The 26,050-nt window shown below is 37.9% G+C and overlaps 1 protein-coding gene across 4 annotated transcripts in view; it reads right to left on the reverse strand.

Annotated features, from left to right (window-relative positions):
- Positions 1-1,763: 1,763 nt before the first annotated feature.
- Positions 1,764-26,050, reverse strand: part of RASGEF1A (RasGEF domain family member 1A) — a 186,803-nt gene continuing 162,516 nt past the window's right edge. For all 4 annotated transcript variants that reach the window (XM_009688034.2, XM_009688033.2, XM_009688035.2 and 1 more), the window contains 11 exons: positions 21,983-22,111; positions 16,444-16,581; positions 12,464-12,685; positions 12,065-12,139; positions 11,746-11,838; positions 9,850-9,952; positions 9,487-9,566; positions 8,596-8,787; positions 5,884-6,007; positions 5,567-5,639; positions 1,764-4,422 (listed from right to left, as the gene is read on the reverse strand). In XM_009688034.2, coding sequence (XP_009686329.1) covers positions 4,398-4,422; positions 5,567-5,639; positions 5,884-6,007; positions 8,596-8,787; positions 9,487-9,566; positions 9,850-9,952; positions 11,746-11,838; positions 12,065-12,139; positions 12,464-12,685; positions 16,444-16,581; positions 21,983-22,111 — 1,254 coding nt within the window. In that variant the 3' untranslated portion in view covers positions 1,764-4,397. The remainder of the gene's footprint in view (positions 4,423-5,566; positions 5,640-5,883; positions 6,008-8,595; positions 8,788-9,486; positions 9,567-9,849; positions 9,953-11,745; positions 11,839-12,064; positions 12,140-12,463; positions 12,686-16,443; positions 16,582-21,982; positions 22,112-26,050) is intronic.

A 26,050-nucleotide genomic window follows, 5' to 3' on the forward strand; every position in this document is an offset into this window, starting at 1 on the left:
AAACTACTATAAAGTAGACCCCAAATCTTGTTTCTCTGTCTTCCAAAGCTGTAGGCCTGCCTCGAGGAGGGTGCACGCACGTGCGTGTGGTGCTGAGGGAAGAGGCCCCCGGGCGGGGAGCGGTGCGTGGCTAGCTCTGCAGCCTCAGGGAACCTGTGCCGGCGCCCTGCGGAGAGGTGCTGAAACCCCAAAGCGCAGCTGGTTATCTCTGCCTTGCCAGATGAGCATGGGAGGAAACATTTGAAAGCAGCTATTGTGAACGCTTGCATGCTCACTGGTCTGGAAACTTCCTAGATAGCATGCACTACTGGCTTAGGATAAAGTCTTTCTGCAATTTGATTTTTCTGTTGGCAAGTATCTCGCTGTCCACATGGCCCCATTTAACAGCTGGAGAGAGCCATAAGACAAAACTGTTTTTCTGAAAAATCTATCTGGCTTTTCTGCATAGTTGGAAAGCCAGGCTTGCCCTGATTAAAAACAAACTTAGATACATTTCAGACTGAGGAGGAAAGACTTGTGTCTGCATGTGTCCTCTGAAGAATTACTAACAAGTCAGCTGAATTTTGCTACGTTGGTTTTATTTGCTAGAAAAAGCTGTTTCTTGGGAGCTATTAACTTTATAAATCAAGTTGCTGCTAACATCACTAAAAATTTCTTACTGGCATTGAGCTACTGCTTGTCACAGTTGCATTGTATTTTAATGTAAGTGAAGTGTCTGGAAAGCGATTTTATTGTTTACTCTTATGCCTGTGTAAATAGCTAATTTATCCTAATGACTGGATGGGACATAATTGAAAGTGAGTTTTCAGATATGTCATATGTGTATTAATTGTGCACATGAGCTGGCCACCAGGAGGACTCTTGTCTGCTAGATCCTCTTAATACTGGTAAACATCGTTATCTTTTCTAATGAGCCATGATGACTGAAAGTTGTACTGTTTTACTCTAAATGTTGTGGACGCCTTGTTACCAAAACTATCCTCCCTGAGTGTTTTAAATAGAAAAATAATGCTCATGCGACCTCCAGAGCTGTGCAACTGCAAGGTCCAGCATTTTTTATGGCTTATGTCACTGGGAAAGGAGGCAGTGTGGGTAGGCCTGGGACAGTGTGTTAGGAAAGCTGGACTTGCATCAAAGGTCAGCGCCTGCTTTACCTGCTGGGTGACCCTGGAGAAGCGGCTTTGCTTCTGTGCGTTAGGGCAATGAGAAACGGTCGCAAGAGCGGCTATCCTGCAGCGTTGAAACGTCACCAGCATCGTGCTACCGGAAACCCTGCACTGCGCTAAAGCCAGCAAATATTTCCATGCTTTCTTGTTGACAAGATAAATATGGAGGAGGAAAAACTGAAATTTAACTTTTAGGATATATAAAATGTTTTTACATGGTGGAATTGCTACCCATTTTCTTGTGAGAGTGAAATTATTCTTTAGCAGACACTGTATCAAACTCAAAACATGCTATTATACAGACAGCATGTGACAATTGGCAGCATATTTTTGGATTAGTATTGTGCTCATTTTTGTTTGAAGATACTTAAATATTTAATAATGCGTCTTATAAGTGAGGATTTAAATTTAGGTAACCAATAGGTTCATTAAAACTGTACTATCTTCTACAGTTGGTTTGTTCACCTCTTTCAGCCACTCGTTTGTGGCTTGATAAGTTTGCAAGTGAAAAATAACCACAGGACAAGTTTAGCCTGGATGAAACAACTTTTTTTTTTTTTTTTATTAACGCAAGCACATCCAATCAAACACAGAATATCCTGCTTTATGGTACAGCTTTATATTTAGCATTTCAGCTCAGAATAGCAAACCACAGATCTAAGGAATGTATTAAACTGAGGGAAGAAAAATAAAAAGGAACCAATGTAGATACTGCATTGATTTCAAGTATATACTAGGACTGATTGACCAGTGAAGTGCACATTCATGTGAAAGCTTTTTTTAATACATTTACAGAAAGTGTTCTAAAATTGCATTTCAAATATATATTTTTTCTTAAATTTTTTTTCTTAAATTTTAAGCATCCCTTTTAAATTTCAATTACATAAACAAAGCTGATATACAATCCCTTTTATAGTGTCTGACAATGTTACTAGCTAGAACATCTCTGAAAGTGCAAAACACTGTAATAATACAGTATAAATATTCTTACTCTAATCCGGGGCTGAAGGTCAGTACTTCAGCACAGGAAAAATAGCAGCAGATCACAAGAACTATCCCCTCTCCTTTTCTGGGCTGTTCTTGTCAACAGTTAGTATTCCTTCTCCTTTTCCATGGCATTTATCTAGTATGTTTTTGTTTGTTTGTCTTTGATTTCTGTTCTACAGGAATAGCAAAATGTCCCCCCCCCCTTCCTTACCCTAGCTTACTGTTCTTATTTTAAGTGTTTGTCAAGGGAGGGGGGTGGGAAGGCTGAGAGGGAAGGCTCTTTTATTTTCATTCTGCTGCAGGGCTCACACAGCAAACGATTACTACCTGGTGAATGCAAATGCTACATGAAACCAACGGGACTGCTCATGATTGTAGGCCTTCAGTGAGAAGAGTCTATGGGACTGGAACGAACCAGACCTTTGGTCCAGCTAGTCTTGCCCCTGCTTTCAACAGAGGGCAGAAAAAGATATATTAAAGAGGGCTGCAACCCACCTACTCAGAACTGGCAGTTTTTAAAGAAGCTTGCACAGAGGTCCTCTGTGAGGCTCTAGTAAAGAGGCAGTAACCATTTCAAGCTTTAGAGGGCTTTGAAAAAAATTCTTCTCTGATAAAACTGTCTGGATCAACTCATTATCTTTATAGATATCCAACCCTGAAGCCATAAGAGAAGAATTGTTGGAAAGGATAGTGGATATTCATGGCTAATAGCTCATTAAACAAAACAGTTTTTAATTTGAGCCTATTTTCTTTTTTCCTAACTCAGAGATCAAAGGAGGAGAGGAAGGAAGTCCTGAAATGTGTAATCTTTCCTGGAAATGGATAGCTTACATCTTAATATAAGATTCTAAGTTATGCTTATTATGATAGCCAAATTAGCCATAACCTCGAGGTTTAAAAGGAGAAATTAGAAACTGGGCTTACACATCATCTGTAACTCTGATACTGATATGGGTTCAAAGGCTTGATCTAATTCCTGTGATGTTTTTCCCATAGATTTCAATGTGTTGGCCTGCGCTTTTAATTAGGGCTTTCAGAATACTAGAATATGTTTATGATGTGAGAAGTTCTTTGTTTTAATTGTCTGTTAGCATAGACTAGCGTTTTTAAAGGAACCAAGGGAATTAAAGGCCCAATTCAGTGGAGCTGGAGTATTTCAACTCTTCTTAAGTTTCTTTGGAAATCTTAGCCTTAGCTTCAAATTTGATATCTGAGTTTAGTTCCCTCTCCTAAACTCATGCATGACTTTTTGCAAACAAATTTTTGGAGAATAAAACACATCAAATCTGTTTTGCAGAGATAATCTAGGTTAGACATCCTTCTCTTAATAGTAATAATAAAAAAAAAATTCCCTGATTTTTAGAAAAGGAAAACACAAACTATTTTGACAGCCAGAACTTAAGGGATAGTTCCCAGGAGTATTAAAACTTAGGCATGCGTGCATCTTCACACATGCACGCACACATACACGCACACAAACGCACATCCCCCAGCAGTTACCCCATCTCACCTCTTTAAATCACGTAACAAAAATATGTTTGCTGCACCATCAATGTTACAGGCAGGTATACTCTACTTCATGTGCCATATCCTCCATTTTATTTAAAAAGTACATTGTAGCTGGTTTTGAGACATCCATATTTTTATTTTCTTTCCTTCCAGTCCAGCGTAATAGAAGGTACACTAAACAATGTCAGTACCTTTTAAGGCACTATTTCCTGATGTAGGAGAGGGACATGCTTACTGCAGATGTCTAGGGCCTTGACTCTACAAACACTTAATCATGCATGTGAACAGCCTCACTGATTTGAATGAGACCCTTCACTTCAAAGCCAAGGAAGTGTATTGAGTGTTCTGTAGGTTATTGGTCCAATGGAGTATTTAATCTGAACGCTGGCTGTAGCTGAGATGCATGTTTTAATTCTTTTTTGGTGGAAGTAGTGAAAAATAAAAATTTGGATGCCATAGAATAAAACCTCCCCAGGGATACCATCTCCCATGATACACTTCATCTCTGAGAACAGGGCCCTGCCCTTGTATTAAAATAAAAAACCAAAACCCTTCACTTAAGTGCCTTTAAGGTTGACATGTGAAATATTTACCACGTTTTAGTCATAAAAGGTACTATATATACAAAAGAGACCTCAGCCAGTGAGGTCTTTCTTAGCTCAACCCAAGTCCTTCAGGTTTTAAAAACACGTTCTTCCCGTGTGCTTCAAAGTCTGCAGATCAGATCTCAAAATCTCAGGCTCTATTAAGCAGAGTTGTCCTAGAAAAAGAAGTAACAAATAAATAAAACTAACCTTTCTGTCATGACAACAAATTCTATAGTTTTGGTAAAGGTCGGCAACTGTACATATGTTATATCAGTAGCTGGAAGTCTTTCTTCAAGGGCTAGATTTTTAAACTGCTATAAACTGAATTTCCTCTATGAATAAAGATCCTGATTTAATATGAAATGAAAATTTCACCTTCCTAACATTGCTTCAGGTCTCATAGGATGCACTCAGGTAAATAATGTACCTTCCTCTATCATCCTTACTGATGCTTTGATGAACAGCACTGGATTTAACATAAAGTATATTGTTTTGCATGGGTGTCATAACTAAAAAGCTTAAGTGAACTTCCTAAAAAACACTGGGATCATTGTCTCCTCTAGTATAATATAGTCATAATGTAGCTCAGCTGTAACTCTGGACACATCAGCTTCTTTAGTCTTTCTTTATCTGGTACTGATATGTCAAATCTAAATGTTTAACAGCATTTGCAAAGCTTTACGTTTCTCCTTCTGTGTTGGCCTGAGTATTAGGAGAGCCCTGATCTTTAACTGATCTTATCATGTACACGGAAAGGCTGCTTCCCCCTCTAAAGAAGCGAGGAGGAAACATTCCTCCCTTAAAAAGTAGACTGCAAATGAGGGTGTCCATATCACAATTTCTTCCCTTTAGAAAATCTGTAAGTACAAGGGTATGATGCATAATAGCGCCTTCTCACTATCTGTACATATTTGTTCTCCTAATAAAAGTACTTCTGTAAACTGCTACAAAGGGAGACTGTTCTGTTGTATTTGACAGCCTAAACAAAGCATATTCTCTTTAGTGGTCTGAGCAGTGATCTTATAGTCTAAACTGGCTGGAAAAGCTCTTTCAAAATCCAAGTTCTACTGCATTTTCTCAAATTTGAGTTCTGGAAGGGGGCGAGGGGGAATAAAAACCCAGCGTTACGTTTGGGCCAAAATAGTACTCAAGCTGTGTATGCAAACAGGAGGGAACAAGTTGAATTCTTTATACCCATTCTACAATGCAATCGGGGCTCAGATGAGATTGTGAGTTGAACACAAAAGTGTTACACAAAGTGATTGCTTGTCTGTGTATGTCTGCAAAAAGATTCATTGTTCTGAATAGACTTCATACCTCAGTGTTTTCCAGCTGTCTTTTTCCATGTGATTTTCTGGCCCTTCACTTTCAAAGGATGCAATAAACAAAGCTAGGCAATAAAATAAAAACAATCAGATTTACAGGTTCTTTAACTTAAACTGCTTGCTATATTATAATTATTTTTTTTAACAGATGTGAATAATGAAGTTTGTTATCCTCATTTGAAGCCAACGTGAGAAGTGATAGTACACACTTCTCATACTTCTCTTGCCTGTTAATTCTTTCATCTTCATGCCCTGTCTGCACTTCCACAAGTGGAAAGACTCACTATAATATTCAATAGGGGACTTTACCTTCTTCACTGTAAATGGGTGCTGTGAGCAGATAACTCTGGATCTTCTTATCCTTTTCAAAAGGGCACTCGACCTGCTTCCATGTCATGAAATCATGAATCTGTCTTGAAATTTCCCAGAATTTCTGTATATGGTAATTAAAAGAATATTATTACAATCATATTTGTTTTCTTTTTCAAATACTAGTTCTTTGGTTTCAATTTCAGGGCCCCTCCATCTTGCCCTCTTTCATGCTTCTGCTCTTATTATCCCTTACTCCATCTTCTTCCTTGTTATCCTCTCTTCTTATTGCTTCCTTCGTCTCCTTCTCTTGTTCCTTATCTTCTGTTAGTCTCTCAAATTTACAACGGAGTTCACTCACCAGTTCTTTCATTCAATTCTTTTTCCAGTCATCAACTTTATTCTAATATACAATAGATTAAAGGAGAATAAAGTGCTGTTGGCCCATTTTGTGTGTCCTATTTCTAAATTAACCTGCAAGTGGAACTGGTCAGAAAATGTTTTTTATTGATTTTACTTTTTACATTTCCAACTTTGAACTTAAATGAAATATGATGCACCTGATTTGTTCCTAAAGCACTTTTTATAGTTAAGAAATAATCAAAATAATGTATAGGAACTGCAGACATCATTCCTCCCTAGGGTTTTAGGAAATGTATAACTATTTAGGGTTTGTTTTGTGTATTTTACCCTCCATGATCTTAATAAAGGCAAAAGTTTGAAAGGATGTTGACAGGCTGCAGTCCCTTGAACATGAATGTTTATTACTCCGTTGATGGGGGAGAAAAAACACAAAATTGGTAGAAATTTTGCTACATAGATCTTATTTAAGAAATCTATCCTTTTCAAACTGGACTAACAAGCAGGCATTCAGGAGTCAAGTGCTATTTTTAATGAAACTCAATGTTGTCCACTTGAGGAAAACCTGGATTGTTCCCAGACTAGCACTGAAAATAAAACCTGCATTTTGTTTTCTTGTTATATGTGCAAGACCAAATACAACTAGGTTATAAGCAAAAGAATAGTAGCTTATATTTCTGTATATTATTATTTTTTCTTACTGCTTATTCTCCAGATAAAATTAGGACTTGAGAATCATCTAATCCTTCAGAAGTTAGGAAGATCCTCTTGCTTTAGAAAACGTGTGCTTTGTTTTTTTAATAGTGAAAAATTGGAACTATTTACAGCAGAGGGACTTTTTAAATAGTGAGAATTATGAAGATACCTACCTTCTCTAATGTATGATTTCCCCACAATGGATAATTTCTCATTGGCCTTTTTAATGAACAGCAAGCTTTCAAGTCTTTGTTTTTCCTTGTTTGCTCTACTAGACTGCAATAACTTCTGTTAAACTTCTCTCCTGATGCTATATTAAGCTTCTAATTAGAACTGCTGCTCTTGACCATCGCACTCTTTTTCCATATATTTAGTAATTCTTTGTAAAGAAATAATTCCTTGGGGCTGTGACCTTTATGTAGCTTTCAAAGCCCCCTCCCCTCCCCTTTGCATCTGATATTTGATACTAGTGAACATAATACTGTAGATGCTATCCCTTCCCTGTCCCTTTCTTAAATCTCCAAATGGCAGAACATCTCCACTAATGAATGCCGAAATAATGTATGCTTAGTGGTCTTACCTTTTATGTTTACAGACTTGGGAGATTCTTAACCTCTTCTGCAGTTGTTTCCTCTATAGCAACCTGTACCTCCAGCTTAAGATTAGCTTAGAATTCTAAATTGTTCTTCAACATAAATGTACATCAGCTTTTGGAAAAAGACAGCTGTGCATTCATATTTTTCACTTACTAGAAGAGTAAATTGTGCATTTCTTCAAAGACAAGAACCCTTGAAGACTTGTTAAATAACATTTGCTGGTTGTGTGTGTTGTTTGTAGCTAGCTAACCCAACGAGAACAACCCTGAAGATTTAGAGTGAAGTGACTGTTACGGTTTGATCAAATAAAAGCTTGCTGCCACCAAAAGGCTTGCCTTCCATACTTTACCTTCCTCCCTGCTTCTCCCATTCCCTTATGAACATAAGGCAGGAGCAGAGGTGAGGAGGGATAAACTCTTCTCTCTGCCATCATACCTCATCCACCAAAATTCTTGTACTTCTTGATTTCAAGTTCTTTCCCTTATTTTAAATGTTGCATGGACACAACTTTCCTTGAAAAGATTTCCCTTTCCAATTTGCTAATATTGGACTATTTCTGTTTCATTTAAGTAATTTCTAATCGTTGGGTTTTGGCCTTTGAAATTCTTATTTTCTTCTCAATCTTTCTGTATGCCGGTTTTGGTAACCAATTAAAATTACTAAAATCATTTCTACTTGTATGTATTTTATGTTTTGCAGTGTGTTTTGTCTCCTGCTTCATGTAAAGCTAGGAAAAATTGATCACTATTTCAGTACACTTTAAAAGCTAATCTTTTTAATGAAGGCAATTACATTCCAACAGTTTTATGTATCCTCCTCTGCATACGCAGTGGTCATCTGCGGGATATGCAACATAGATATTGTAACTGCAGTGCTAGCTTTCAGAGGAATTTGGTATCAAGACCTTAAAATCCTTTCCTCTATATAAAAATATCTCTCTGTCTAGATTACAGCAATGCTGAATAATTTAAGGGACTTGGTGAGATAACAAGCTGGAAGTTCAAAATTGCCAGTAAATTGTTTGACTAGCATTACAGTTTCTATAATAGCAAAGTCCTACCTTGAAGTTTATCTGCCCATTGGGCAAGCGGTTTGTATGTATTTTGTGCAGAAAGTAGATATCTTTAATGAATAGGTTGAAAACTGGGATAACAATTTTCTCTCGATTGCTGTTGGCAGTCTGAGATCGCTGTGCTGCTCCTTGCAGGGCTGTGCGGTAATTACAGAAGTTGCTGGATGGATCCATGTGGTGCTGTTTTTATGTGGGCAGAAAAGGCAATCAAGTGTTACATGGTTAAATCAACACCTTTTGTATTTATGAAACAAGAGAGAGGTTATTCTTTATGACTTCTTTGGGCCCCTTTTTACACTTTCAAGGTAGACTATCTCAAACTGATGAGGTTTGGATTCAAACTTTATCTAATTCCTGTCCTGTTTGAAAGGAGGGTATTGCACTGACTTCACATCTACGTTTTGTCTCTCAATAGTGAGCGGAAGACTGAAAGGAAATAATAAATGACTGTCGGGGAAAAACAATTAGAATTCTAATTTGCTGTCACCAGTCTTGGTTTGTTGCTGATTTCAATTACCTTTGTTTTGATCCAGATCTCCACTAGATGGAGTACTTTAATTAGATTTAAGGGTAGCAAAAAAGCATTCATTTGCATGAAGAGTGAAAATAAATGCTCTGAACAGTTGGGAACGATCTTGATTTTTCAATTGAAAAAATATGCTAGGAAGGAATAACCTAAAGCAAACTTGCATCAGCTTTTCCTTGCACCCAAGTAGAGATTTTGAAATTCAGGAAATGCTCTCCCTGATGTTTATATGCCGGTTACCATTGACAGAGGTGCCTGTGATCTTTAGCTTATACTGCATCCGCACCTCTCCTTGCAATTACTATTTGATTAATTTTTTTTTTTAATTAACCAAGTCAAAACTTTATATGTACCTCTAAAACATCAAATTTGGCTGTTTTGACCTTGGACCAAGTTTTCTTTAGCCGTGCCACAGGACTCAAGTTCATGCCAGCTGAATGGAGAGAAAAGAGACAAAAACAGCTGAGTTAATATATAGGGCCAACACAACTCTACCTTGTGTGTGTATGTCAGCATTACACACTTGCGCTTTGGAAGGCAGTTCAGCTTGAGAAACAAAACTTGTAGCTAACGCCCACTGCATTAATCTGTCACTGGTACCCCTGTAGGAGTGTGCATACTGATAGAGTCAGCCAATTTATGGCAAGTATGAGCGCAGCTTTGCCAATCGGGTTGTAAAATGCAGAGCCTTTGTCATCTATGCCACGGTAACTCACAGATAATAGCCATCATCGAGTTAAAGTTTCCAATATTGAAGCATTCTCTTGCCACATCAATAAAAAATTCCACCATTCTTGTACGCTGCTTTTTCTTCACAACCTGAAACAAAAAAGATTTGTTAAGAGGGAAGGAATGGCCTGAAGTTTGGATGGGTAGGATGTTCAGTCAAAGGCATTATAGTCAGCTGATTGAACAGACATTTTAAGACTTCATCAAGATAAGAGATCTTACAATGATATAGGCCTTGGGGGTATTTTGTTAAGATTCCTCTTTTAATAGAATAGCAGCAGTATTTTGGGCTACTATCAGTCCAGCTGTGGGGGAGTGTAATTTTTTGTTTATACATGAAGTTCAATGTCTTAGGGAATCTTATCTAAACAAGCTGGACACTTTCTGCAATTTCCTCTTACTGGAAAAGGGAGAAAACATGAATCTGCTATCAGAATGAAGAAGGCATGCAAAAAATTTAAGCCTCGGGAGTAAAAAAAAAAAAAAAAAAAAAAAAAAAAAGCAAATACATATATATACACCCATGGACAGAGTTACGATCAGGGATAAGTAGCCTGGATGTGAGAAACACAATTGGCAGGTCCTGATTTTCTCATTTTATACTGTACACTCTTAAATGATCTTTTGAGAGCAGGTAGTGATGATGGTAAATATACAGATTCCCACTCATGCGAACACTCAAGGTATCTAGCATGCGATGCTGGACATCTGTGTTGCCAGTTTTCTTTTACATCTGGCAAAGCGTAATTAATAGATAGCACTGTCGCCAAACACTCCTTCCAAAAGCTGTCAATCAATCCCTCTTTAAAAAGCTAGTATTTTCTCCTAGATTTCGTTTACTCATCAAAATCTTTCCTGTGTTTTGATCTAGAACTTTGGTCTAGCTCATATAAAAATGGCTCCTGAGTGGTGACCACAGAGTACTTCTTGACCAGAACTTTGTGTGTGTGTGTAGGATGCACTCTGTTATCTAGATACCTTTGCTTATGTATCATATCAGAAGAAAATGGTTCAGTTGTGAATGCCTTGGCTTAGCCTTTGGTATACTAAGAATTTCTGTTTGTCTGCTTTAATAAATGTATTAACTATGTCAGATAACCCTGGAAGATGTTTTGGTTGTGTATTTGTAATATGGTTCTGTGGGAGCAGGAAATCTTCAAGATTAGGGTTAATAAATGAGACTTCATGAAACTGCAGCAAGCATCTGAGAGCTGGTTTCCACAGAGGGGCTACTGACCTTGTAGGAATAGAGACAAATTTCTGTTTTGCCAGAACTGCTGCATATTAATACGAATCTCAAAAGACAGAGAATACACATGCAAAAAAGGCTTATGGGGCAGTATATTTTTGGTTTCTTTGTTCGTTATAGATGGTAGAAGCTCTATGTAACTTTTAATATGGATGTTCTCCCTCTTTTTTTAACTTCTCTAATAGTCTACTGTTCTTCCACGTTTCTCAAGAAAAGATTTATTCCTGTTCTTTTTCCCCAACAGAAATGAATATATGGCAGCACTAATGATATCTAAATGCAGTGGAAGGACAGCAGTTTACAAAGTAAACCTGTGCTTCAAGATGAATAGTTTTGAGAATTGATGAATATATTATTTAAAAAAAAAAAATCCAAATGAGTTCTGTGACTCAAATTTCACAGAAGTTCCATTTCACTGCATGACTGCTATTTCTATAGAAGCTACGCAAGGCTAGAGAATACACGAAAAGCTAAACGTAGCGCCATACGCACAAGCATGCAAATAATGTAAAGCTTGAGTAATGACATTGTCTTTAATAGGACTGCTAATATTTAAATCTCTACTGGACCGCTATCTACCTTTTGGCTTTAAGGATAGAATTATTTTGCCATCTTGTCTTCTACTAGTACCTACCCTACAAATTTCTGTAGCCACCAGCATGCTGAGACAGTTGAACCAATTGTCATAGGCCTCCAAATTGTAGGTTTTGGTAACATCGCCTCGGCACTGTAAGAGAAAAGACCATGTGTTAATCCTATCCTGTGTCATGATACAGTTAGCATACCAAAGGACAAACTTTTGTTTCATGTCTTGATAAAAATCTTTTTTGGGTATCTCTTAAGCGTGACCTCAAAGGTTGAGAAATGGCAGCTTTTCCTGCATGGAGAAAACTAGAACCATTCTTTATCCTGATTATTCTTTGTTTATTTTCCCTCCATACCCCTCCTTGTACCTTGTGATTATCCAGGGAGTCCATGTGGCTGACAATCTGCATCAGGTCCTCTGGGTAAATGTTGCTCACTCTTTCCTATGTTCAGGGAGATGAGAGATGTTGTCATTGTATAGACAGACAGTGAGTTCAGTGAAAAACACATTAATAAATCCAAGATGAGGCGATCATGTTGGTAACTTCCATCTTACTTCAGCCTTCTTTACTGACCTGAAGTTTTATGGTATAGATGTGTGAGGCTTTTTTTAATCAGGGTGCCTCATTGTTCTTGTTCACCACTTGGTATTTTTTGATTAAAATACAGAGGGCTTTCAGCGAAGCCTACAGCAAAGTTCATGTTGATGAGCATATCAATACTTAGTAAATGGAAAATGAAATAATTCACACAAGTTAATGTCTCACCAGTTCAATATGGGTCAGCTGCTGAGCCAAGACCAGAGGGTCACAGCACACACTCAGGATGTCCTTTTGAGTTGACTGTGGCTTATTTTTGAGGATGGTTCCTTTGTCAGCAACAGGTTGCCGGAATTTCTCTCTGATTTCTTGGTACTGACTCCGTGCGGAGAGGGCCATCAGGAGATTCTGTGTCATCTGGCTAATGATCTTTTTCACTGTTCCATTTTCCTAGGCAGAAGATGGAAACAATGACTACTGAAAAGTTTTAACTCTCTCACAGATGCTATCACCAAAGAATTTCTGACCGCGATAAATAAATGACTTTTATTCATTGTCTTTCATCTCATCAGAGCTGATTGTCCGTGAACAGGAATGAACTTGTATCCTAATTGCCCATGCAACTTTGTAACAAGACTGTTACGCCTGCCTTCTTTTCCAACTCTTGTTTCACTAGCTTGGCTGGTCTACTGCTTGCAGCAGTTTGTTTTGACTAGTAAGCCACTTCAAGGCCTCTGGGTCAAGGACTTAAAAATAAGTGTAGTGAAAGGTGGCTGCCGAGCTGCTTACCATAAGGCTTCTTGGATCCTCTGTACAGAAAGTGACAAAAAGCTCTTTCTCATTCTCATCAGACCCACTGATCAAGTCTATCTAGCACAGAAGCCACGGAATTCATGTTATATCTAGGAATATACTCCTAAAATATCCTGGCTTGGCACTGAGCTTCAAATAGCAATTATAGGTACATCCAAAGATTTAGGGAGGAGCCCAATAGCCATCATGTTCCTGGACAACTAAAATGCCCTTCTGCTTGTCCGGGGCAGGTTTTATATGTATGGTCTATAAGGAAACATAGTGTGGAAGTGACAGAAATATAATCAACACCATATTTTTTGGCAAATAGGCAAGCTGAATTCTTTCTGCCATGGACTGTCTGTGTCATATAGACACTTCCTTAGGAACCCAACCTCAAAGAACTAAATTTCTCTTTTTCACACCTTCATTGCTCCTGTAACTACTTTAAGTGACCCCAGATCTCTGACCTTGTTCTTCCTGCTGCTCATATAACTAATTCTGCCAAAGGTGGTCCTTCTCCTCTTCCCTACGCTATTGTTCTCTTCATTTCAACCAAATTATTCCTTTTGAAGTTAGCCAGTGTTAACTGTTAGTTCAGTCTGCTGCGTTGGTTTCAGCCAGTCAACTGGATGCACTAGAAAGAACTGCAATGAATCTGTGATTGTTCAAAGAAGCCACTAATGTGCACTGATGATTGAAATTATGTAGCAGATGTGAGAGAGGAGGACTACCAAATACTTGTATATTGCATGGTATAATTAAGCAATAACAGTGTCAGAATGTTGCTTTACAAGGCAATAATCTGACTCCCAAGTGGAATCAAATGAAAAGCTGAAGGCAGCGTAGCTCATCTTGATGAGGCAACTGGATTACTGCTAAACAGCAGCTGGTTGAAGCCGTTTTGGATATTGTGCTACAAGTGTTCAGAAATACCAAGGGAGAGTGTGTGTGTTTGGAGGGGGGAAGAGGGGGCTGAAATTTTAATTAATTCTCGTCTCTGATATGCTCAGCTTTATACTGTGAATCATTGACTTCAGTCACTATGCCTGACTTACACATGTGTCTGTGAGGAGGCAAACTAGATGTGGATCATAGGGAAGCAAATATGAAGATAGCTGAGAGTATCATAGATACTACATAAAAGTAAACAAAGAAATTGCAGTGACATGAAAACTATGATTTACCTAAACTGTTGTGAATTTAACAGTATCTTAATGTTTAGACAAATGCTCTTAGAGTTTTAGCTGTTTCCTTTCACTGGTAGTCTTACCCTAAATTTTCTTTCAACTTTGAAAATAAAGGCAAAACTTTCAGCTGGTCTGAGTAGGTTCAGTTCTATTGAGTGTGGCTTTCAATCTCAGTGAGCGTACAAGAATTTGTCCTTGTTTGACTTCAAGCAAGATGCTTTCACTCCACTTGGGGCTCAGTCCTGGCTATATGTATGTGATCAGCACTGGCACTGCCCTCATGAAGGTGCGAGTGTTCTCCTTAGTGGCCAAAGTGCATTTTGCTAGTCTCCTAGTGGTCAGATATAAATTAAACGCGAAGATTGTTGAGGGTCCACCTATGACTTGAGCACCTGTCTTGTGTGCTATGATCAAATGCCTCCTTTAGCTTTAATTATTCAGGAACTATAACCATTTGCTATGCTGTCTTATATCTCCAAGGCAAGATTAGGACGGCTCTGTGTGAGTTCTTTGTTGATCTCCTATCCCATATATGGAGAATAGTGTTCTACGGGGATCTGCAAAAGGTTTAAAATACAAAATAAGCCTCCTCCCGCCCCATAATATTCCCATAATCCCTTGCTGGAGCACAGTAATTCCTTAGAACAGAAAGGAGGAGGGTACAAATATTGAGAGCAAAAGCTGCTTTTTGTCAGTGTCAAATTACATTTCCTAGAGATCAGATGTGGCATAGCTCTTCACTGACCAAACTTGACTTGTAGCCTTGTTAAACAGATAAATACTATGACATTCGGATTAATGAATGTCACCAGAAACCTCAGGTACCAGAGCACTAAGCCACTCTATGAAGACTTTTTTTTTTTTTTTTTTTTTTTTACCCAAATGACAATTTATTCATGCATAATAGACTGGGAGGGAAGAGGAAGAAAAGCCACAATGTTTTTCTAATTCAAAATAATAGGCAAATTAAATACACTAAATAAAAACCCTGCCATTTTGCAAAGTCACCTTTCACAGTAGTATCTCTGCTGATGTATACCTCTTCACCCTTGTCTATAAAGGGAACAGAAGGCATATCATAACACTATCTCCTTTTCCCCTCCTACTAAGGCACTGACACATCATAGTAGCATCCAGGTAAACTGCATTGCTGATGCAATAAAACTGACATACTTCCTTTTGACAACTTGGTGTAACACCTAATTGCATTGTGTCCTATCACTGATTCATACAATGCTGTTAAACCTGTTATTTTTTTGTTTCCTCTGTACTTGAATCAACAAAAACACATACACAATACAATTGTCTTCCCAGCTCCTGCTAACTATTCTTAAAAATATCCCAAAATTTTGGGGATCCCAAACACTGGGAAGCATCTACTTCCATTAGCCTTCACATTCACACAAAACAATTCTCCTTACAGTAAATGCCCTTGTAGTTCTTGATTATATCCTTCCTCCTTCTGTCTACTGGTATTTATAATGACTTTCTCATGAGAAAAAGTATAGGCTTTGTAAATTCTTAAAAAAAAAAAAAAAAAACACCACTGTAAAACTTGTTTTATTTGAACTTGCTTCATACGTTTGCTTTGGTAAAAAGGTTTCCGTGAGTTCTAGTTTTCTTCATAGAGCTGAAAACTCACACCTGTTAAACCTGGGGATTGACTAGCTGGTAGGGCTCAAGGAGCTTTCTTTGTCATAACACTACCCATGACACCTGAAATGTGGCAACAGAAAGTCATTCTGATTATTGTTAGGAGCTCGGACCAAACTACTAAATCATAAGTATCCTCATCTTGAGCTAGAGTACAGCTAGTTGATACATTCTGAGGGACTTAGGCATGCAGAGTAGTAGTAATGTACAAAGGATGGTACATTCGTCATGGAAGTTAACCATATTGTGCCTGTACAGTCTCTCTCCTTATAGTTCTTCTCTCCTTTCTCCTCCTGTACCACATTCATTTTTTTTATATCATCGTGGATACTTTATTTCTTCCTCTTCTGATACATAGACAGCTGTGATGCATGCAGTTTCTGCTACGAGGCCATGAAATTCATCTCAGCCCATGTCCAGCACTTACTTAACAGCTTAGCACCTGCTGCTGTACTCCACTTAGAAAATATAGTATGCAGGAGCAAGAGAGGAAATCTTTGTATATAATATGATAAAGTATATGTAAAGGTTGACAGAAATATTGCTTTCCCATTCACAATTTTTCTCCCTCACCTCATCACATTGTGTGATTCTGTGAGCAATCTCCTTCAACTCTTTCATAGATTTTTCATCTTGGAAATCATAGGGGAAAGTTTCAGTCCATTCCTTTAGGAGCTGAATGATCTTGGCAGCAAAGGATTTCAGCTTTGCCTAGAAAGGAATAACAAGTTAATTACTGACCACAGATACTTCTTACTCCAGAGTGAGTGAATACCTGATGAAGCTTAGCATAAAACTACAGACAACCTTGAAAAATCTTTACATTAGTAGTAGGTGAGGAGGAGGAAAAAAGAACATATTAAACTGCCAGCTCCCTAACTGGTATGATTTAGTCAACTTTCATTATAACCTGGCAATGTCTCTGACCAAATACTTTGAAGATATTTTCAAGGTAAGTTGTATAAAGCTGAGAAGATGACAGGATAGTACAAGTGTCTTGTTTGATTGAAGTCAGTAGGACGTAAGCTGATTTATGCCACCTGAGAGCAGAATACCTTAGTGTTTTAATTAAAATGCATACAAACTGCAGTGCAGAACCAAGAGTCTTTCACGAGAAATGTTCGCAACAAAATTCTTGTTCTATAGAACTTATCAGACCCTCCAGATTGAGCTGTATTTTAAAATAAATAAATGACAGAAAAGATGTGTGTGTTCTCTCCATAAAATCTAAGTTAAATTGGACTTTGAAAATAAAATGTTGGCTCTTATTCAAAAAGCCACCAGCTACAGAGGGAGAGCTGTTTTCTAAGTTCTGTTGTTACCAGTGAATCTTCTAAGGCTTTTCATCAGCTAGACCTGATCTGGATGCCAGTTATTCCAGTATCATAGCAATAGAGCTGTATCAGTAAATTCAAAGGAGTAATCTTGTAAAACTGGGAGAGTGTGTGCTAAGATAACTTTCAATGAACAAGAAGAATCAAAACTTAATTCACGTTATGTCTATCTCCCCACCTAACCTGTGATGCACTAAGAAAAAGAGGAAGCTTTCATTTGTGTTTACCTCCCTACTTGTGTAAGCTAAAGAAGTTCCATTACACAGCAGTTCCTCCTTACTGCGAGCAATGTAATTTCCTCCTTGTGCTCTCCAGTAGCCTCTTAGGGGTTATAGAAAGTCACTTAGCACGTGAATGTCACTACAGGAAATGAATTTTATTTTAAAACAAGTAGAAAACGTCTTACAAGAATTGGTAGGAACTCCTGCCCAAAAGCATCTTCTGATCACAGTATCTCCCTTATTTAATTAAAACCAAAGTCCACCACACTAGATTATTTTTTGTATGTGTTTTCTGTATCTTACTGGCATGCTCTGGCACTAGTTCTCAATGGGAACATTAATAATGGTTAATATGAATTTTAAAATTAAACCACGTGCATTTGAATTTTCAGTCTGAAAATGAACCTGTTTGTAAGTCTGAAGGGAATTTTATAGTTTTTTTCAGAGCTGCAAACTGCGCTCTGATAGTATGCTTCTCCTAGTTGTTTTTATTGATAGCATTTCATTGGTCCTGCTAGCGAGAGAAGCACTGAATAGTTGGACAGCGATGGCAAAAAGAAAATGTCACCATTCTCTTTGCCATCAGTAGGCATTCCTGCAAAACATTTGAATACATAGATGAAGGCTTCGACGGCGCAATCTCTGCCAACGCAGTTCCTACGAAGCCCAGCCTCATAGTCCTTCTGCACAGAGTGAGCTAGAGCTTCAAGTTATAGTCATCCGTCCTCCAATTTTGCATGATCATCTACCTCGAGGGAAACATAATTTATGCTTCTTTGTCCAGCAAATGCATGGAGCCTGCCATTATTAAATGAATAATCTGTAGATGATGTTAGAGAATTAATTAATTAGCCAGTTAGTGGGCTTAACGTTTGATTAACATGAACAAGTGCATGCCTACTCCCCTTTTGGTTCACCAAAAGCTTCTACATAACTATTCTGGTATTAATTATCCTGAATATCCCTTCTTTTTAACTTTTGAAACTGGAAAGGAGGGATGGGGGGAAGGATCCAAAATCTTTCCTTTGGCGATGGCAATCAGCTCCATACGAACGCTGACTTTTTTGTGCGTTTGTACACGAGTCATTAGGGTTTGCCTTCTTCATGATGGAAAACTAGGCATCTTTTGCAAGACAAACTGCAAACCATATTGCTCTTCAGGAATATAGGCATAAAAAAGCTTAATATTTCATCAGATGTTTTTAATGCTTATGAAAATGAAGTGTTCTTTCCAACGACAATAATGAAAACCATCAGTACGGCGAAACACGAGATTCTTGTTTCACATGTGTTCTGATGAAACACAAAGCAGTGTGACAGGCTTGGTGCGCATGATTTGTGATAACCTAGATAAAAATCGCACATCCATAGGGGGCAGCAACATGAACACTCATTTATATAGTGCTTGTAAGAAAAGTACCAGCCTACTCTTTCTATAGTTCTACTCCAGATTTCAGTCTCTACTTCGTGAAGCTTGATTTAGGGTTCTCTGGAGTCAATGGGAGTATTTCTCCCAAAAATATTTGTTTGACAAGAAGAATGCTTCTATTAACTTAAAGAACTTCAGATCAGACCTGTGAAGCATGAGACAAAAGACAGACAGGACTGAGAAATAACTACCAATTAGAAAGGAGCAGTAGCAGTACAGTACTTGCAGGAAAAGGATGTTTAATGAGAGTGACCTAGCTGTATTGTTCTCATTTTTGTTTTAAAAAGAACAACTAACTGGAGATAGAAATTGAGGGAAATTACGTTTTTGAAGGGAGCACCTCTGACAAGTTCATATGGAATCACAGCAGACCCACATCTCACTTAGTATCTTTAAGTATTCCAGAAGAGGCAAGACAAGCTTAACAGAACCTAACATTTCTTTCTCTTTCGCTCTGGCTCTCTCTCTCTCTTTTGCTTTCTTTTTCTGTTTTTTTAATCTTTGATTAAAAACATGTCCTCAATCTGTGGAAATAGTACACCACAGTTTTAGCAACCATTCTATCACTGAATAATACTATATGAGAGCTTTTTTTTCAGTCTCGTTTGGCCCCCTCCAATCTCTGATACACTTCTGGGCAGTTAAATTTTATTCTTTATGGTCAAGTTTAACTATTGACTTGTATGTTGATGTCTTGAACTGTGAAACCCTTTCTTTTTATGATTAGCCAAAAGGACTCTAAGTGGGCTCAAAGACAACCCAGAGTTTTTTCCTTTTTAATCCACTTTTCTCTGAGTTGTTTTCTGCAGGACTCGTCTGCTAGTCAGTGACGTTAAAAACAAAGGAATGATAAGTATTGTGGTGCGTAACCTCAGAACCTGGATCCTTGCCATTTCTTTAGCTCACACGCTACTCAGGCAACAAGTCAGCCAGCTTCTTGCTTTAGAATTTGTTTATGCAAATCTTTTATCAGAAACGATCAAATCTGCTTTAACTCTTTTTGCCAGCTACTTCCTGCTACTGAGGCACTTAATTAGAAGAATTAGAAGATGCTGGGAGCTGATGATACCTTAATGGGTTATGACTGTGAATATGTAGAGTGCCTTGGGTCAGTGATTTCTATGCTGCATATGAGATGAACTTTTATTTGTTGCCAAATAGAAAAAAATAAATGTTTGCAAATGCTAGTGGCCAACTTAATCTGTAATACATACAGGTGTTTGCAGTAGAAGTCTGCTAAGCAGTCATTTTAGAGGGGTGTCAAAAGTTTATGTAGTGTTATTCCAAGAATTTTGTTTAGTGGGCAAGAAAAAAGTGTAGTTTATGTTAAGAGGGTAGAAAGGGATCAAGGGCATAGTAAGAAAAGCAGCTAGCAAAGCATGTAAACTAAAGCAGCCTCCCAAACAGCCAAGTTTTATTGTTACCCTGCTGCTTGTTGTTTTTTCTGCAGGCCCATTTCCCAATTACCAGCAGAAGGTGTAAGAGCGTGGGTGTTTGGAATATGAGATGCTCTATTTTATATCCTGTTGTTAGGATGTTTAATGCTATGTCATTTCAGGGTGGAAGCCGTACTTCTTCTGTCTGCCGAAAAGCCAGTCGCACAACGTTACCATTAACACCTTATCTCTAAACAGCCAGTAAATTTAGTCTCCAGCTACTGTTTTGCTTTCAAAAACTCAAAAGTGCACTGCTATTCACACAGAAAAGTTTCATCTTATATCCAGTTATTTTAAAATCCAAATATTTTACCTATGGATTTTGACACTAACTACTGACAGCAGTTAGTCTTCCTCTTCACAAATCTACAGAGAGCTTTACTCGTTTGATGTTTCAGATAATCTCAGCTATCTGTTCCGCCATCTCTTACAAATTACTACCTCTGCTGTTTAGTTAGATGGGAACTGCGGAGCCACTGCAATTTGCAAAGCACCAGTTTGGGTTTGCTTGCTTGTGAAGCAGGTTGGGGTGGTGAGAGGAACTATTATCACTTCTGTGTACAAAGCTGGATGTAGTAGATCTTGCACTTTCCTTCCTCCTATCCCTTCAGATCCCCAGCACCAACATAACTCGTTACATAGCTATTTGGTGAGTGGATCAGGGAACTGACCTGGATGAAAAGTCATTCTGCACCAAGTGGTCATTTTTTTCCTGTAGAGGAAAGTTGTGACATAAGAGCATACACACAGGGAACAGTAACGGAGAAGGAAGCCTCAAGTCAGTATTGCTGTTGAAAACTGAATTGCCAAACCACAGGGTTACCTTCGGTGCTCCCAACTTGAGAGCCCTGATACAACAAGGAGAAAAGGAAGTGGGACTATCGGCGTGCTGCGAATTAGAAATGTCAGCGTGTTGTTTCTCACAATAAAAAATTGATCCAAAGCAGGCTCAGGATTTGAACAACAGTTTAGATCTTTACATATTTGCTTAAAAGAATCCTTCTTTCTGTCACCCTTATGTGCATCCCAGCTTTGACTGAAATTGAAGTATCATACCTTCAATACACTTTTTCCATAATGATGGGACTTCAATGGATTCAAGAGCATATCCAAACTTAGCCAGTCTGGTTTAGCAGTAAATCAAACTAGTGAAACTGCACATTTGCATATGTAAGCACAGGCTACCATTTTAAGTAGTGCATCCCCAAATTTTGTTCAGAGGTGATTTTACTGATTTACTATTAAATTAATTTAAAACACCAATAACTGTTTTCCAGTGTGCCTATAGCAAAATTCTCAGCTTTAATGGCCGTGATGAGGGTGAACGGAGAAAGAGGAATCAGGTTCAGGAAGGAACTTAATGAAAGTCCAGCAGGGCAAAGCAGCTTGCTGGGCAAGTTTCATGCCAGATAATCACTGCTCCAGTGCACAGCACTGACCTGTAGCTTTATGAGTAAAGTCATGTCTCCTACTGCAGCATCTGACTGTTTGCTGGTACATACTGTATGTTTGTGGCTAGCAAAGGAGAAAAAGTGCTTAAAGAAAAAGACACAAATAAAAGTGTATTCAGTAATAGACACTGATTACAATTTCAGTTTATTCTTTATCAATCTATTTAGTTTTACAATGAAAATGAGGGATTGGGAAATAAATGATAGCACAGCTAACTGAGGAAATAATTGGTTCACTTACCTTTTCTGCCTCAGCCCCCGTTTCCAGCTGCTGCTTCTGTTTAATGCAGATCTGCCCCACTTTAGCCAGGAGCTCATGTGGGTGAATGAAGACCCGTGAGCTCAACAGGAAAGTGAAGATGTAGGTCCTCTATGGGAGCAGAGAGAAAAAAAAAAGTTGAATAACTTTAGCAGAAATTCTCTTTCTTTTCTGGAGACTAATAATGAAAGCTATTCCATAAACCACAAATGTAAGTTTCCTTCATTTAAACTTCGTATAATTTTTCCTTCCTCCAAAGACCCAGTGGTCTTTTCCAGCTCTGTTAAGAAGAAATGCTGTGGGCTTCTAGGCTGTGAACTAAGCTGTTGTTTTCAGATTCCCAAACTATTTGTCTTTTTAAAACACCAAACTTATTATACCTAACTAGTCATCACTCACCAAAAAGGCAAATGAAATATGTTCAGTGTAGAGTATTATGCCTCTTGAACACCACTATTTATGCTGCTTTGTTTCTTTAAGAGCGATTGTTTTTCATTTAGCTGCAGAAAATTGCTTCATGTATATTCCAAACCACAGCAGTAACTTTTTCACGTATGGGTTTTTTTCAGTCCTTTTTCTCACATTCACTTACATAGGCTCAAGCTTAGATTGTGACTATATGACAATAATTCAGGTTTAAGTCTGACTTAGCCTATTTGGAGCCTGTTTCAGATTCTTTTGAGTATGAATACTGCTATTAAATTATAATTATAATAAAAATTATTTCTCATTAGAAATAGGCTATTCATTTGTATTTATAAACTGTGATGCATTCTATTCTGAATCATACTCTGGACAGTTCAGTTGATTTAAGAATGCTTTCATATCCTGCTCTTGCTGTAAGCATTTGAAGCTTGACTTCTGTATTTGAATGTAATCCACTGAATAATGAAGGGAGTATCTCAGTGTCATAGACTTTTGTTTTTTCTTTAGGCTTTTCCACAGAATTTAGAGTTAGGAAATTGTTGGGGGGGGGGGTTCCAGATTTCAATTAACCTACGTTACGTTTGCAGTGTTTATTGTTACTTTGCACCATGGTTGGTGCAAATGTGATTGGCGGGCTACAACCAAGTGTGTCTATAAACAGTCAATGTGTGTATATACCATCTTGGATTAGGCAATTAAAATGAGACATCTAAAAATTTAAGATCAGCCATCTAAAATATGGCATCTGTAGTATTAGCTACTGAATTCTACTGCTCGTAGTCTCTAAAACATGCTTGTAGTCAAACAATAATGGTATACTAATCACTTCAAAAAGTTTATGGGATTTATCTCTCTAATTACAGAAAATGCACTCTTAATGAAAAATTTTTCCCTTTCACTAGTATGCATGAATACTAGTGAATAATACAAACTTAGCACTAAAAATACCCAAATATCTGAGGTGGGAAAAGGTATGTTTTACACCTTAAAAGAATTTAACTAGCAGTCACAGTGTTCTAGGAATGACTGAACTGTAGAATAGATTAAGCATACATCTATTGAAGGTCCAACTCTGTCCCCAGTTTGTGGAAGAAGCTAATGAAGGAACAGAATGAATGGGAGCGAGATAGATGTTCATTCTGATTTGGAGATCTTATTAGCACTGATGTTCATGTATTAAATTAGGAATAGCATTAATTCTGGCTGTACCATTAAAACTGGAGTTAATTTGTAGTCCTTGCCTTGTCTATTGTTTATGAATAGAGGAAGAAAGGAGAAGGGTTAGGTTAATCACATGAATAGTCTGGGTCAGGCTCTTGACTAGCACTTCCACTGAAGTGTCTACAGAACGCTGACGGCTGAGGCCACCTAATGAACGGGCTCTCAGCAAATTCAAGCAGGTGGCCAGGGCAGGTGACAGGACATACGGATGGCATGGCCTCACGTTATGATGATATGGTTACAAACATTCTGCATATATGTAGGTTGGGATAACTTAAGAAACAGGGGTTTTATTCAGCATTTTGTTCGTGTATCTCTTCAGAATTTCAGAGTTTATTTTTACATTTACAGTGGCACTTAAAAAATTCAATGTAGCTCTTACACCTGCATCTAGAAACAGTTGGTGCCAACATGTCAGCTTTGGAGAAACTTTATAAAAATCTATGGTAGTGGATGCAATGTGTCCTGGACACAATTTAAAATTCGGCTGAAGAACCAACTTGATCCGCAAAAGGAGACTTGTTTGTGTTATGGGACAATTTATCTTATCTTTTTTCTTATACATGTGAGAATGATCCTTAACTGATACACTCCTAATTCAGAATTAAAGCGTGAGAAAGAATAGTGAGTTGTTTTTTTTTTTTTTAAATAGACTATGCCTGGTTTTCCTCTATTGTTTTTATAGCCAACTTCTGGGCTCATTTCTATCAGTGTTGTTCCTGACTTTAAAGCTGTGAGTCTGGCCTGTCTGGGAAAGGAATTTAGCTGTTGGGTGTGCCAACTGTCATTGGGCTGTATGAAAATTTTTATTCTGGAAACATGAAGCAGCTCTTGCTTTTACCCTATTTTGCAATTATGGGAGTAGCAGAATAAAAACAAACTCTATGGACTTTGAGTGAGACCTTCATCCTTTACCCACTTTCTTGTGTTTTTGGAGTTTAAAAGCCTGTCAAAAAAGATGCCTTCACATGTCTGTAGCAGGCAACCAAAATGTAAGTTGCACTGCCCTGCCAGTGACCTTAGCTCTGATAAGCTGGAACACGTTCTTCTAAGGAAAGATATAATTTTGCTTCTCACACTAATTCTAGTCTAGGTCTCGTTGGTAGAAGTTTGTATGATGTGGGATAATGTTTATCCAGAGTGAATCTGAGAAAGCCTCGCTTCGAGTATCATCTCTATATTCTTATACTGTATTAATCCCAATGACCTGTGCTTTTGTTTGGTCTCTTTGACAGTGTTTTATGTGATGTTCAAAAAGTACAGAACTGGCAAGGTACAGGAAAATACATGGGCATAAAAGAATGTAGTGTCTTTCCATTTTAGGCATATTCATGTCTCTCTGTAATCAGTAATATCTGTACTGGACCCCTGCAGTGCTTTCCAGGCAACACTAGACTGCCACGTTTGAGAAACAAATTATTATACTTCTGGCTCCCAACTGATGTATTGATTCACTTTTTTTTTTTTTTTTTTCTTTGACGTCACTTAATAACTGGGATCAGGTTCAGTACTTCAGAAAAGATTTGTTCTGTGATGGCCAGAGATGTCGGTTTACAACATCTGGGTACCTGGTCTTATTTCTTAGGTTTCTATTTTTGATAGTGCTACTGTTTATGCTCACATAGATGAGTAACTATAATTAAGAAGCAAGTTAAAAGTCATACGTTTAACAGAAGTATTGAGCCCCATTGCCCTGCCTTTATGCTAATAACCACTTCCTGTCCAATAAAGAAAATTTAGGTTGAACTAAGCCATACGCTTCAGTTTCATAGTCTCAGTGGTTAGAAACATAGTTGTTTGGGATAGGAAATATTTCATACGCACATCATGTACCTTATCTAGCCTGAGGATTTCTGTGATTTGTTACACCTGTAGTCCTAGTCACATTATAAGCAAGATCTGTTATAACAGTGTAAACACCCATAATCTCTCGTAGGTGGTCTCTCTGATCATGAAGACAATGATTTGGAGAAGGAAATTCAGCTATGATCCTAGCTGGTTTGATAAAGAATGATTTTTAAAATGCTTCCATAAGCTGTCAGATTGAAAATTAAGCTCCACTTATCCTACTAAAGTGACAGATATTCAGGAGCACAAAAAAAAAAAAATCCTTTCTGCACTTGGAACAACTTAAACTGACTCAAAAGGGGCTTGTGTTTTACAGGAGAAAAAGAAGGCAGATTCCTTTAGTGCTGAAAGTTGTTGCTAAGAGATGAGCTGAATTATATATTTAAAAAAAAAAAAAAAAAGGGAAGCGAGTGCACAAGACTAAAGAAGGAATTGTTACTTTCTGACCCAAGAATGTACTAATGTCATCTTTAGGGAGGAAAAAAAGAAAAATATTTTCTTTGTGCACTCACTGCTCATTCTGGAACTTCTTGTTTGTGAAATATTTGCCTGAAA

This window comes from Struthio camelus, chromosome 7 (assembly GCF_040807025.1).
Source record: "Struthio camelus isolate bStrCam1 chromosome 7, bStrCam1.hap1, whole genome shotgun sequence".
NCBI classification, from domain to species: domain Eukaryota; kingdom Metazoa; phylum Chordata; class Aves; order Struthioniformes; family Struthionidae; genus Struthio; species Struthio camelus.